Here is a 14614-nt window from a genome sequence, read left to right on the forward strand (position 1 = left end):
GGTCGCGGCGGCCGGGTCCGCGCGCACTCGCGGTTTGTGTTTTTGTCTCCTCGCAGCTGGGTCGCCGGCCGCGCCGCACGCATCTCCCTGCTCGGGGGCCCTGTCGCCCTCCTGCTCACGCCACCCACCCGGCGGAGCACGGCGCTGTTCCAAGATGCCCGGCCACGCCCTGCTTTGGGGAGGCAAGTCGGGACCTGGCCAGCGGCTAAAGATCCGTGTGGTCCGCCACGACCGTTACGTATGAGTCTCCTACGTGCCGCGCCGGCAGCCCGTCCCCGATCGAGACCCCGGTGATATAATCTGGCGACAGTGCGTGGAATTGGATGGGTGTTTACCTGTCCCCGCGGCAAATAATCCATGAAAAATCCATGCATTCGAAACGGCCCACCAGGCGGCTCACCTACACCTTCGTTGATCGTATCGGCGAAGGAGAACAGTAAGCGCGCTCAACAGGGACATGCCGATGGGTCAGTTGATGAATATGGCGCCGTCCCATAGCGGCAGGGTCGCCGTCGAGAATGGCACCCCAGTGTCCGGTAGCTCCGCGCGCTATCGTTGCTTCGTCTCAAGCTTCCGATCTCGATCCACCGGAAAATTAGACGGAAGATGCAGACCCGACAAGTGGTGCTCTATCCTATCCTTTCGTTCGGATGCTTTACTTGCAGTTTCGCTGGCCGGCCAATCCACGGGCACGCTAGACATCGACGTTATTCCTTCTCCACACCGGGATTAAGAGAGGTTGGTTGACCTGCTTTGCGTGTGCATTGCGCAGGCAAGATGCAAGAATAGGTGAAGCTGAGAGCACTGGTCACTCTGGTCACAAATTGTTCGGAGATCCAGGTAAGAAAATTTTTTGATCGAGATTTCATCATAGCGATCGCTGGAACGAAGCCATCGATCGCATGGTACAGTTCATGGAGACACAGGCAGGATCGATCATCTGCCAGCAGCTCACCTAGACTAAACGGACACTAGCAGCAGTACTCAATCCCGCATTGCGCCGATTTTTAACACCACGCACGCAAATCTTGATCGATCACTATGTACATACACACACGCACGCGCGGACACATACAATCCAATACAACTCCATCATACACTCTGGCCGGCACACGACGCGACTGAATCATGGCAGCTTGGAGGACGCGCTCCTCCGGCGCGACCCGGCGGCGCCCTTGACCTCGGCGCGGATCTTGGCGGAGATGGCGTTCCTCCCGGCGACGGGGGCGTTGGCGGGCCAGAGCCCGACGGTGACGGCCATGTCCTTGAGCCCCTGCAGCCGCTCGAGGGCCTCGACGACGGCGGCCATCCGCGGCCGGTCCCTGGGCTGCGGCGCCGTGCACTGGACCGCCAGCTGCGCGACGGCGCGGGCGCCCTTGACGGAGTAGTGGCCGGCCAGGCGCTGGTCCATTATGCAGCGGAGCCGGCGGCTGCCGCCGCTGAGGTAGGGGCGGGTCCAGTCGACGAGCTTCACCTGCTGCTCGGCGTGGGCGCTCCGGCCGCGGACGTGCTCCATAGCGCGGCGGCCCGTGAGGAGCTCCAGGAGCACGACGCCGAAGCTGTACACGTCGCTCTTCACGTTGAGGTGGCCCGTCTGCACGTACTCCGGCGCCGCGTAGCCGTGGGTGCCCATCACGCGCGTCGTCACGTGCGTGTCCTCGCCCTCGGGCCCCATCTTGGCGAGCCCGAAGTCGGACAGCTTCGCCGTGAAGTCCTAATAATTGATGCAGGAATCAGTTCAGACTTCAGTTCAGAATTCAGAGGGCCGGGGGAGAAAGAGTTCAGAGAATTCGACACCAACTAACCGAGTCAAGTAGGATGTTGGAGGCCTTGAAGTCCCGGTAGATGACGGGTGTGGTGGCGGCGTGGAGGAAGGCGAGCCCCTTGGCGGCGCCGATGGCGACCTTGATCCGGGTGCCCCAGGGCAGCGTGGCCGAGATCCTCCTGAAGAGGTGGTTCTCGAGGCTTCCCCGCGGCATGAACTCGTAGACGAGCAGGCGCTCCTCGTCCTCGCAGCAGTAGCCCAGCAGCCTGACGAGGTGCGGGTGGCGGAACTGGCCCAGGAAGATGACCTCGGCGAGCCACTCCCGGTGGCCCTGGAACCCCGCGGCGTTGAGCTGCTTCACGGCGACGGGCTGCGCGCCGAGCCCCGGACGCATGCCGGCGTCCACGAAGCCCTTGTACACGGCGCCGAAGCCGCCCTCCCCCAGCAGGAAGCTGCTGGAGAAGTCGTGCGTCACGCCGCGGAGCTCCCCGAGGCCGAACGAGTGCAGCTGCAGCGGGCCCGCCATCTCCCCCGCCGCCTCGCCGCCGCACGCCTTGCCGCTGCCGCCGTCTGACGACGCCATGGTGGCCGAGGCCGGGCTGTTGGCCAGGGACGACAGGCGCCGGAACGACGCCAGGCGGCGCGAGAGCTCCGACTGCTGGGGACGGCAGCGCGCCAGCCCGTCGGGGGCCACCGCGGCGTCCTCCGCCGCGCAGCACTTGGTCGCCGACGCCAGCACTGGTCGCCACGGCCTCCCCATCGCCTTCTTTCGTACGGACGGTCAGGTGCTTCGCTTGCGGGAGCTAGCTAGCTAGCTGAGCTGCGCGTGTGATCGATCAGGTGGGAGGAAAGGAATGAGCTGACCAGGGGAATGGTCTGAGAGAGGGGAGTGCGGTGGTTAGCGCGGCGGGGGAGGCGGGATGATATAGGAAAAGGGGGCCCCGGCACGGAAAGGGAAGGCGAGGCCAACCGTTCCAACACACAACTCAACTGCTCCGAACCACTCCCCGTTTCTGGCAATTGTGCGCTTATGGCAGCATGGGCCTCGGCTTTCGCGTGCACTGCTTGGCACTTGCTTGTCTTTTCCTTGTAAAAATTTTCCGGCAGCATCAAACACACGGGCGATTATCTTGTAAGTATTACTACCAGTACTCTCTCCACGACAACATATATAAATATCTACCTAATATTAAAGCCGTCGTGGTTGTGTTGCAAAAAAGTTCCTCAATTTTTTTCATAATAAACCTGCAGTCCTTGAAATATGTCTTGACGATTTTGTAAAAATGTCCTGCAATTGTGAAGGTGGAGCTGCCCGCGCTGGCCGGCCTCGACGTCGGGGTCGGGGCCGCTCGCACCGGCTAGCCTTGCCTAGGCTGCGCCGTCTGTCGCCACGGTGGAGCTGGAGCCGGCCGACCACCCGCGCTGCTGGTGGAGGCGGCCGCCGGGGCTGGGGCCAGGGTGGCCGCCACGCCTGCCGCCTCCGCTGCTGGGGTCGGGCCCGGGTGGGCGCCGCGCCTGCCGCCTCCACCGCTAGGGTCGGGCCGAGGTGGCCGCTGTGCCGGCCGCCTCCGCCGCCGAGGCTGGGGCTGGGATGGTCGCCGCTCCTGCCGCCTCTGCTGCCGGCGTCGGGCCGAGGTGGCCGCACCGGCCACCGGGGCTCCTCTGCGGGGGTGCGCCCGAGAGGTGGGAGAGAAGAGAGAGAGGAGATAGGGCCAGGAGAGAGAGGAGAGGTGGGAGAGAAGAGAGAGAGGTAGGAGATAAGGTTGGCTGCTTGAGAGGGAAGGGTAGGAGGAGAGTTCGGCCAATAGGAACGCTCGGTTTCGGAGTTGTGGATCGATGACGTGGCAAATGTGTTTCTTCTATGAACTTATAACACATTTTGGACTACTAAACGATCTCGAACGAAAAAGTTATCAAATACAAAGTTCAAAATCTCATCGAGGTCTATAATTTTGATATAAAGTTTGTATTCATCCGAGATCGTACGCAAAAGTTTGTATTAAAAAAATATAGCCTTTAAAGTTAATCATTCTCATCCTTAGCTTTGTTTCTATTTACGGAACCCAACAATAGTTGCGCTGTCATCGTCGTCATACATCTTGACGCCGCTCCCATCGTAGGTCGTCTTCTACCACGGCAATGGGACTCCGAACGGTGGTACGCCACTTAGAGCTGTGCCCGCCCCCGCTTTCGTCGGAACGCACGAGCAGCCGCTTGCACACCTCACCACTCAACCCCTACCCCGCTTGCCTCCATGTGGGCTACAGTCGATGACACGCGTCGAGGGCAACAGCTAGCGCAGGCTCCCTCTTCTCGTGCGCCGCCATGGCCCATGGGTGGGCTTGCGCGCGATGAGGGAGGCTCATGCGGCGCCGCTCGGTGAGACTGCTGGAGGACAGAAAAGAAAATATGGAAGCGGTAGAATAGAACGATGAGGAGAAGGTCGATTGAGAAGATAAAGGGCCTGATTGGTTCCCCGCACGCCCCATCCTTGCATCGCACCGGTGAGCCAAGTCCTGCCATGCAAATGCCTACTGTTTGGTTGCCTGCGCGCATGCACCATGGCCAGCAGATAAGCTGATTGGTTGCCTAGGTGCACGAGCTGGCCTTGAACCGCTGCTCTCCACACTCATGCAACTCGTGCGTTCGCGCCGGCCTGGCCCAGCGAAAACACTCGATTCCTGCATTTCCAGCGGACCTGGGAGGCGCATCTTGCATCGCGGGAGCCTGACTTAGCCGCTGGGGCAGGCAACCAATCACGCGGAAGTTGCATGCCGAGAGCCTAGCCGGGTTGGAACAAAGCCGAGCCTTTCCATCCTCCACACTTCCGTGGTGCGTGTCCGTCCGGTACTGCCACTGCTGGTGCACATGCACGTACTAAAAGGCCAGCTCGACACGGTTCATGACCATGCGTTGTACGTGTTGCCACATGCATCAACAAAGTCTGCCCCGGCCTCCCTTGCTGCGTGATCGCCTAGAACGCCAGGATGCAAGTCATCATAAAAGACTCATATGCATGCACTTCTTAATAATCTAACAAAAACTTCATCGATGGGAGCTCAGTATGACATCAGATCATCTTCTCTTCTAAATATTCTATCCTCTGTATTTTCTTATATTCGTATAATCATCCTATATTCACTTTACTCATCTTGGTGGCACCTTCAATAAAGTATTTGTACGAGACCAACCCTCCTCGTGCTTACCACGCACTACTGCCGCTCGCCCGGAACCTTACACCCCCCTCTCAATGACGTCCATCCCCTTCACATCCGGAACTAAGGCCTCCACATCTAGCAATTGGGGGTTTGATTTTGCACTTAATTGGAACGATTTGGAGTGGATTATTGAAGGGAGGTGGATGGAAACGAGAAGAAGAGGAGAACGCACTCCTGCTCATGGCGGCCAGAGGCGCTATGGCCTAGCGCTTGAAGCGGGAATGAGGCTAGGCACGGGGAGGATGAGCGCTTGCTTGAGTGACGGCGAGGACGGCAAGATGCGCAGCGCCTGGGTGACGGCGAGGATGGAGAAAGATGCAGGTGGCGCTGATGGATGAAGAGGCAACGACTGGCTGGATGACGATAAGTACACGGAAAATTAAATGAATGGATAGAGCGGAGATTAAGCGGTGAATTTTTTTTATTTCCATGTGTGGATCTCACGTAATAAACAAATGGAATCAAACCACCCACAAGTATCTTCTACTACTATACTTGCAAAAAGAAGACTACTAGGAACAACGCACCAACGTACTGTGAAGCGAAGCCAACATATTAGGAACAAGCGAATAATAACGTGAGAGCAAGTAAGGACCCGTAGCAACGCACGGATATTTCTGCTAGTTTTTTTCAAAGAGAAAAGACACATGTAGTGTTGGAGATATGCCCTAGAGCCAACCGGATTAGGATCCGCTAATGGTCTTTGATGGATTTGATCCATTAGGGTATTAGAGTCATAATGGGCTACAACTGTAGAAGGTCCATTAGCGACATCTATATAAAGTCTTCCGCTGCGCTGTGCAAAGCATCTACAAGCATGCGATCCTATTTACACGGTTATTTTTATTGTATGCTAGCGAGTAGCCCACCACGTTACATGTAGATGAAAAGGTCCCTAGGTACGGTGGGGAAACGGTGATGGAACTTCCAGTCTAATCTAGCGTCCTTTTCGAAAAGAACACAAGACATATACTTCTACCTTTAATAAGATGATATGTACTCTTATGTCCCAAATCTTATGTCCCAAATTGTAGGTCATTTTATTTTTATCATATATACCTCCGGTTTTCCTTACTGGACCGAAAATATACTCTTCATAAAATCTATGATTTTATTATGGTTTTTTTGAAAGAGACATTGACTTGGCTAGTGTCCCAAATCCGATATATATTAAAGAAAACAAGGCACTTTAAGATAATAAAGTTTTTATTTGAGATCATGTGATTATTATATCACCCAAAGATCAGGTTTCAACAATATAACCTTAGGTGTAAGTAACACATGTATAAACATACACGTACACATACACTCACAAAAAAAATAGCCAAATTACTCGATGGATCAAGCGTAGGCTTTGATGTGTTTTACTCCCTCCATTTATCTTTATAAAATCATTTTACGCGCATATCAAGATTCAAACTTTGTTATCTTTAACTAATAATTTAACTAATATTTTTTATTTTATGATGTAAACTTGAATTGGCAATAATTATAAGTTTATATAACCGTAAAAAAATATAATATAAGATAAATTAACGGTCAAAGTGTAATTTGGGAGGCTGTGCCATATCATATCACGCCTTATAAAAATAAACGGAGAGAGTATGATCTTTTGCTAGACCAGCATAGAAATAAGCTGGGAGGATGGACCAGTTTATAGGAAAGTATGCATCCACGGCATCTAGATACTCCCTCCGTATCAAAACATTTGTTGCTGTTACTTTTTCTCGCAACATTTAACCATTCGTCTTATTAAAAAAAATTATTGCAAACATGAAAAGATAAGTCTAGCTTACAACACTTTTGAGGATGGTAAAGTAAGTCACAAGCAAAGCGAATGATATTTGCATATTTTTTTAATAAGATGAGTGGTCAAATGTTACGAGAAAAAGTTAACAACGATAAATGGGTAGTATATATTCAGCGTGTTACACGTGACCATGGATGTGGCAAAGGCATCCGTGCATCTTTCCAGTAGTGTACCGTATATGCTAGCCTGGCATTGCGCACATGTACCGTACACAAAAAGTAGTGCAAGGTGTAACAATGTTGAATTGGGATTTGGGGGCCACCCTGCATGACTATTGACTAGTTTGACTTGGTCGCTGACCCCCTTGCATGCATGCCAGATGGGCATGACGCGAGTGCTAGGCAACAATATGCTGCAGCTAGTCAAAAAAGGGCGCGGGGTGCTCGTGCTGGATACGTGCTCCTTTACAGTTCATAATTCTTATTAAACTCAATAGTGTTCAGCATTTATACAAACATCGCGTTGCTGCTGCTAGTGGTGAGCAACCATTTTCATAATTCTTATTAAACTATTGAGTATTTATACAAACTCAATAGTTCATAATTCTTTTTTTTTTCCTTTCTTCCTTGAAATTTGGATATCCCAACCATTTTCAATGAGCAGCGCAATGGTATTGCTTCCTTGTGTTAACCACTGCACGAGCAGCAGCAGCATCTTTGTCGCCTCTCGATCTCCACGTCATCCTCTCGCTTAAATATTGTTATCGATCGAAAAAGCATCCATCGACTGCGAGACAGCCGCGGTAGTGGATCAGCGTCTATATGTTTATCGCACGAGGTCGATGGGATTATTCGCCCATTTCCACGTACGCTACTGCATATGCTAGCTACCCTGGTGTCGCGCATGCACGTGCACCGTACGAAAGCAGTTGAATCTGCAACGATATGGAATTCGGGTCGTCTCCATCGCTATTTCGACCAAAAATAAGCCCAAAAACATGCCCTAATAGGCTATAACCAGATTATATTATACAGGCCGTATTGTCAGCTCACAGATTATAGATGGCGGGAAACATACAGAGCCTAACCTTTAGTTTTGCTGGGTAAGTGCGGGCCAATTGCATCATCATCCCAACCATTCAGTGAGCCCCATGCGTGTTAACCACTGCACAACAAGCAGCATGTCGCCTCTCCACATCATGCGCTCCATTTCTTTACGCATCGGAGCCGAACCTACAGACAGATAGCATTCCGCGAGCCGGACGTCTGCACTGGATCATGTACGCGTTGGGTCACCTGGCTCCAACCCACTACGAGTGCCTCCCTTACGGTACGCGCCACTGCAGCTAGCTAGCTCTTGGAACATTTTATTTGGAGGCCTTGGGACTGAACTCATCTTGTTGGGGGAAGCAAAATCTTGTAAAGTTTGTAAACGGATCGGATCCTAACTATCTTTGGACTTGATAATGCTAGAAGAGTACGTGGAAAAGGTTGAGCAATTGTGAAGAGCGAAGGAAAATCAGCAAACGAATCTGCCCCTTTTTGGGTTGGGCAGCATCTGAGCCTTGTTACGATAGGAGGAGCAGTTGGCTGTGGTCGCTGTGACCTGCGATGATGACATGGATCGCCGATTCCGTTTGTCGTTGTCGAACGCGCTGGATCGAGAGTTCTCAATGCCGGCTGACCGAACGAAGCCTTTCCCAATTGCTCAGACCAGCCAGCCCATTAGTGGCCCACGAACGAAGCAGCCTTTTCTTACATTTTTCTGTGTACAGCCTTTTCTTTTCCAAGTTTTTTTTTCCTATTCAAGCATGCGTTTATTGTCTTTGGTTTAGTAGTTAGTTTCCTCTTTTGTGCACGGTGCAATTTAGAAGCAAAATCCAACAATTGCGAAAAACTAACTCAACATTCTCAAAAGTCATGTTGCTAAGGAAGTGTATTTGTGTAGCTTAGCTACATGTTAAATGCGGCGTTTGCTTTTAGGTTCATATAGAAGCTGACTACTAGGTTTTTCTTCGAATTTGCTTCAAATTAGCTGTCAATCTTCTTGGACTAGTTCATAAGGTCATCCGTACTGCAACCAAATCTTGCCATGTAGCTTATATTATCAATCTCATTGTTATTCGCAGTAACTTGCCATGACAATAAGACATGCATGGAAGAATACACATTATCATTTCATTATTCCCCTTGGTTTGCTTCCCTCTGAGCTCTCATGGCTGTATCATTAGTGGCGATTGTGGTGGTGGTCGCGCGCGCTGCCGGTGCTGGCTTAACAGTATGCCCTGAAAAACAAAGTTGAGTCCCATTGTTAGTTTAATTGTACCATATTGATGTAATATTCTAAGATCATCCTTTATCTAAAAAAAGATGGAGTTTGATGGGAGAAAACATCTGCACTATCAGTTGACAAGGACATATAAATTGTAATGGTCACTTACATCCACACCAGGCTCCGACTGGAATCGGCCTGCCGCATTTCTTTGCCACCCGTACAATCTTTTTTTTGCACTTATCGAAGCCTCGTCGATCGGAGTGAGTATCCTACACACGCAAGGAATGTCAGTATTTCTGCAAGTATTTTTGCAGTCCAGGTTTGGACCAATGTAGCGGCCCCGCTTTCTTATGGAATCCCTGCAAACGTCCAGAATGCGAATTTTCTATTGCAAACAGTTGTCTCTCTCCCTCAGACAAGAAACTTGATGTGCTACAAACAAGATAAAAACTAAAGCAAAGACTATGAATTCAAGTATCCCTTTGCTTGCCATCTTGTACAGGCTTGGTGCTTCAAATGGGGAACACGGGCTCTTGTGGGGATTGTGTGCTTCAATATTATATATGTAGCATACCAACAAGATCCTGAAAACAAACTAATATCTATGAATCTTTGAATGGATAGCATAAGCACTTCATTAGAGTAAAAGAGGCCCGGGCCGAGCATTCAAATCTTATTAGCATAAGCACATGTTTCAGAAAGTTACAAACTAATATCTACCAAATCTTATTAGCATTCAAATTATTTATAACTGTTATATTGTATTTTTCCGTGAAACATGTGTTACAACCACAAACACTTATTTACATGCACGCACACTCTAAATTAGACCTGAGTAAAAGAGGCCCGGGCCGAGCTTGACGGGCTAAGCCTAGCCTGGCACTCATTTAGAGTCGCGAAATGCAGTTTAACACTATTGGCCTCACTAACAAGATAAATCTTGAGTTTCTGACTCCTCCATTGATGGTTACGGTGTCCAAAAGAAAGCTCAGCTTATTATGTGTAGCATTACATTGAAGTGCCCCCTTTTTATGATTTTACAAATCTTATTCAGCTCAGCTTAGTGTATCAAACTATCTGTTTACTGATATTCGAGAGACATCTTCTGTTGTGCAGGCAATGTATATTCAGAGTTAAGAGGAACAAGACTTCCTACCTCATACAATGTGATCCAACGGAGACAACTTTGAACATCAAACAACAATTGCATTCACTGATAGAACAGCCTCCCAGTAATCAACGGCTTATCTTATTGTCAACGAATGATGTATTGGATGACTCAAAGACATTGGCAAATCAAAAGGTACCATCACACCAATCTTATGCCCACAGTGCACCGGTCCAAACAGAGTTTTGGATCAATTTTACTTCAGCTGTTTCCACGGGAGCCTAATAGCCAAGAGAGGCACTTATATATTCTAGAAAAAGGCCAATTGAACTTTGGCTTTTCTTAACTAGCAATAAACTTGTGCTTATTATCATTATAACTGTTGTTCTGAATCATGTACAACAATGCAAGTAATTTTGTCTATTTATGTCTGAAGGTCGAAAATGATGCCATCGTTGCATTAACACTCAGAAAAGGTTTCCGTCTTTGTTAAAATTTCTTCTTGAACACACTCACGTTTTAACTGTTTGTTTGTGGTTGCTATCCTAGCTTCTATTAGCAACCATCTATGGCAAATTTACGCAGGCAACTTATACTTTATTTAATCTTATTTATGAATCAGTAGTGCTACGGCGATCCATTTGGTTTGTTTTAGTTGTTGTTACAACCATCTCATCATGAATTGGCAGCAAAAACATGAAAGTTGACTAACAAAAGCTGGTGTATAGCGCTTTGGCATGTCTCGCGGTGGTTTCTGGACCCTGTTTCTAATCATGCAAGTTAAATGCGCCGAGTCTTTTGTTTAAAGAGGATGGTGAATGGGGATAGTATTCTCAACCGAGTTTCATGCATATTTGTTGGTGGCTCCTGAACATGATCATCTCCACAGTTTGTGCACAGAGATACCTGATTGCTTATTCATTCTCGAAACAGGTGATGGCATGCAGTGAGTTTGAGGACGTTTATTTCCATTGCAAGATGCAAGGCCAGAGGATTTCATGTCGTCGTCGTGATTGCAGGCTCTGTTGCCTTTCCGTGTGATTTAAGGACACCAAATTTTTCGCTGCAGCTCGTCTTCCTTTTTGGTCTTGCGAAATGGGAATGGATGTTGTGCTGGGCAACAGTTGATGCATGGGCTGGATCAAGGCTTGATTTTGACCATCTAACCGACGATGCACCTGCATATTGTTTAATCTGCCGTGCAATGGTAAGAAGAAACTGCATTCTGTGACCAACTAGTGATTCGACCTAACACAAATGGGCGACTTTGCAGTGACATGATTCCTCCATAATTGCTTGTTGGAACCTCGCTGTCACGATTGTTCTGCCGGGAGGAGCGCGCGGCGCCCGGAAGTGCGTGCGGCCAGGAGGGACGCGCGGCAGGCCATGTGACGGTGGAATGGCAAGCGGACGCGCGCCGCCGCCAGGAAGGTGCATGCGGCGGAGGGGTGTAGGCACCGGGGGAGGGCGGCGACAGAAACGAAGATGGACAAACGATGGCATGGCGAGTGGAGGCGCGGCGGCGACGTTGCCTAGGCTGGGTTGCCATAGCAGTGGTCCGGAAATGCCGAACCATGTACGTGCAGCACGGGGTTGTATTGCTCCGGGCGAAAGCCCTCACTGACCATCATGCTGGTAGACATGACGGCAGCGTCCTAGGACGTCGTTTTTCCTGCTGGGGCGTCATGTTGGAATCACGATTCTACTGCACGGGGTTCTCTGGGTGAAAACACTGTCTAGATCCTAGACGAGCGATGGCGGCACCATTGGTGTCGTACCCTCCTTGGAGGCGTTTTCTCTAGAGACACAACTTGGTTCGTGGCATTGCTGAATCATTGTCATGGGAGGCCATAGCCGATGGCGGCAACTACGCCGCGTGGAGAGCTGACTGGGTGTTGCCGAGCCCATGTGCAAGCAATCAAAGTTATGGTGGCGGTCAGAAGTTGTTTGCATGGTTGTTGGATTTGGCTGCTCGCAGCGGACCGCGGCGGCTAACGTTGCTTGGCAGCGGTCAATGCGGTGTGGAACTGCGTCGGAGGATGGCGCTTGCGGCAACGGTTGCGTGGAACGACTAGGCTTGCAGCGGATCACGGCAGGTTGCTCAGCTTGGCTGGGCTATCCAGTGCGGTACATCATCGGAAGACGGTGCAAGCGACTTCTCTAACTTGCTGTCACGACGGAGAAGGCTATGTACGAGGGTGAAGCAACGAGGCAAGGTCGATACCCTACAGCGGCTTTGGTTGATTAATGGAGTTCGTGGGGAGCGGGGCAATATCGCCGAACACTCTGACAGCGACAAAAGAAACGGATCCGGGACGTGGAGTATTGCGACGGGCGTAGCGAGACCCCGCGTGCGGTGTCTCTTAGAGGCGACGAGAGAGACAGAGTCCAACGGCGGATGTGGCGAGGCCCCCGCGTGTTGTGTTATCGTGGCAGCGACCGCGAGACAGTCTGCGAGAGATCCGGATTCGGTGTTATCATCCTGTTAGGTGGAGAGTGATGTTACAGTGACACTACGGCGGAAGGTCCTGCATGGCGGTGGCCTTCTCGGTGTGGTGCAGTCTGCTTCTCGATTCAACATCGACGCTAGGTTACGCTGGGAGGGATCGGTGACTTTGACCGTGTGTATGGTGGTACGGGCTGTGGTAAGGTTTCGGTTCTGTCGCCGAGGTGTTGAAGAAGAGTTGAGTTCGGCGCGTGTTGATGTCCCAATCCAACCGGCCGATGTGTTGTAGAGTTGAGTTGCGTGTGAGGGCGTGGTGCGGCAGGCGTTGATGACCTTATCCAACCGTCGGTGTTTGTGTTGTTTTTTCTTTTTGTTGTTTTCGTCCGGTCTGAAATTCACGTTCTTTTTAATATAATCGGCAACTCTTCTCCGTTCGTTTCGGAAAAAAAATTAATTTTTGCCCAGTTTATTCTTCTTTTTGGACTAATTTTTGTCGTCTTACATGCTTGCTTGCACATCAATCTGAACCCAAATTTGCGAATTGTGGTTCTCCTCTTTCGTCTCGGTTAAAGTTTAGCCATCCGTGATGCTAAAGTTGTCGGCGTGTGAATCTCGTTTTTGGTACGGTTTGTTGGTGCTCATAGAAGCACATGAATGATATGGTGTACACATCAGGTACGCACTATGCACGACCCTTTTCATGTTAGTTGCTCTCGTCCTTGGAACCGAAATTCTAGCTACACGTCTGGAGAAACACGCGTAAGACGATCACATTCGTACCAAGTCGACGGAAATCAGGTTTCATTAATTTTGGAGCAATTCCTGTGCCGTTGCACGCATATTTTTTTATAGATAAAAACAAAGATGCGATCATAAGTGATAGGTGGTTAGCATGAATGGATCAGGAGAGCAACGACAGAGATGGACGATGATGCCCAAGCTTCTGCTTCCATCTGAGAGAGTTTGACCTCCGGGGGTAGGGTAGTGGGCCCCAACGTCCCTCCGTACACAGCTACGGATGCAGATACGCCAACCAGATAACATAATCGTATCCGATTTTTTTTTATAATAATACTCCCTAGAATATAATATATCGCATTGTAGTGCAGAACTAGTGTTGGACCTCACCTGCCCCACGATCCGTACGTGCATAAAGTCAGATCATTGTTACGGGGGCGATATATATTTTTTATTTGCCCCAGGTAGCAGAGGGGGATAACTGCAAACTTGCAAAGAGATGGGTCGAGATGTCCTAGTCACCATACTGAAAAGAAAGTGACCTGTGCTTAATGCCGGGAGATTTGAGAAAACTCGATCAACACGCACCGGCGACTTGGCAGGTAGGCAGCGTTATGTTAATTACTTAATTATTATCCCGTGAGCCACTAATGCTGTCGGTGTTGCCGGCCTGCATGGTTGGTGCCATGCTTAAACCTCAAACACAGTCTACCTGGCATTTTTGGTGAGTTCCATTTTCAGTCAGTACTCCCTCCCTCCGTTCTTACGTATTTGACGCTGTTGATTTTTTTTCATTTATTTAATTATTTATCTTTTCTACAAATATTTTTGCAAATAGATAAACCTACAAGTTAAATTTAGTTAAATTAAATTTAAAGTACATTTGATAATAGATATAATGATACATATTTTATTTTAGTTTCAATAGATATTGGTGGTCAAAGTTGGAGTAAAAAGTTAATGGCGTAACGGAGGGAGTATATCGTAATCGCGCGGGCCTTCATACTTTGCCTGTGATAGCGCGGTTGGTGTCTCACGCAATGGAAGAGGTCTATCGAGTTGTTAGTTAACCTACTTACATAACATCACCAGTACCAATTGCTGCTGGTTGATCTTAGGGTCCAGACCAAAAAAATCGAACTGCCTTTATGAAATTCGCAAGTCGCAAACAGTGAAGGAATTAGAAAAAGAAAAAAAAAGAAAGACATTGCACCAGTCCCAGCAAACACACCGGTACATCATCACGTTTATGTTGCAAGTACATGTAGGTAGGATTGGCACTGTAGTACGGGCCGGCAAGCAGTTCCAAGCTGGA

General features: G+C 49.6%; 1 protein-coding gene across 1 annotated transcript; it reads right to left on the reverse strand.

The window, feature by feature from the left end:
- Nucleotides 1-831: 831 nt before the first annotated feature.
- On the reverse strand, nt 832-2871 carry LOC101760000 (probable serine/threonine-protein kinase PBL15). Its single transcript, XM_004984233.4, has 2 exons — nt 1806-2871; nt 832-1714 (listed from the first exon to the last, which is right to left on the reverse strand). The coding sequence occupies exons 1-2, from the start codon at nt 2523-2525 to the stop codon at nt 1127-1129; spliced, it is 1308 nt and encodes a 435-aa protein (XP_004984290.1). The 5' UTR covers nt 2526-2871; the 3' UTR covers nt 832-1126.
- Between the last annotated feature and the right edge of the window lie 11743 nt (nt 2872-14614).

This window comes from Setaria italica, chromosome IX (assembly GCF_000263155.2).
Source record: "Setaria italica strain Yugu1 chromosome IX, Setaria_italica_v2.0, whole genome shotgun sequence".
Lineage (NCBI taxonomy): Eukaryota > Viridiplantae > Streptophyta > Magnoliopsida > Poales > Poaceae > Setaria > Setaria italica.

Bases quoted from the DNA above. Each gene is read 5' to 3' on its own strand.
- LOC101760000 (XM_004984233.4), bottom strand. From the start codon at position 2,525: ATGGGGAGGCCGTGGCGACCAGTGCTGGCGTCGGCGACCAAGTGCTGC. The intron at 1,715-1,805 runs GTTAGTTGGTGT...ATCAATTATTAG, and splicing joins CCAACATCCTACTTGACTCG to GACTTCACGGCGAAGCTGTC.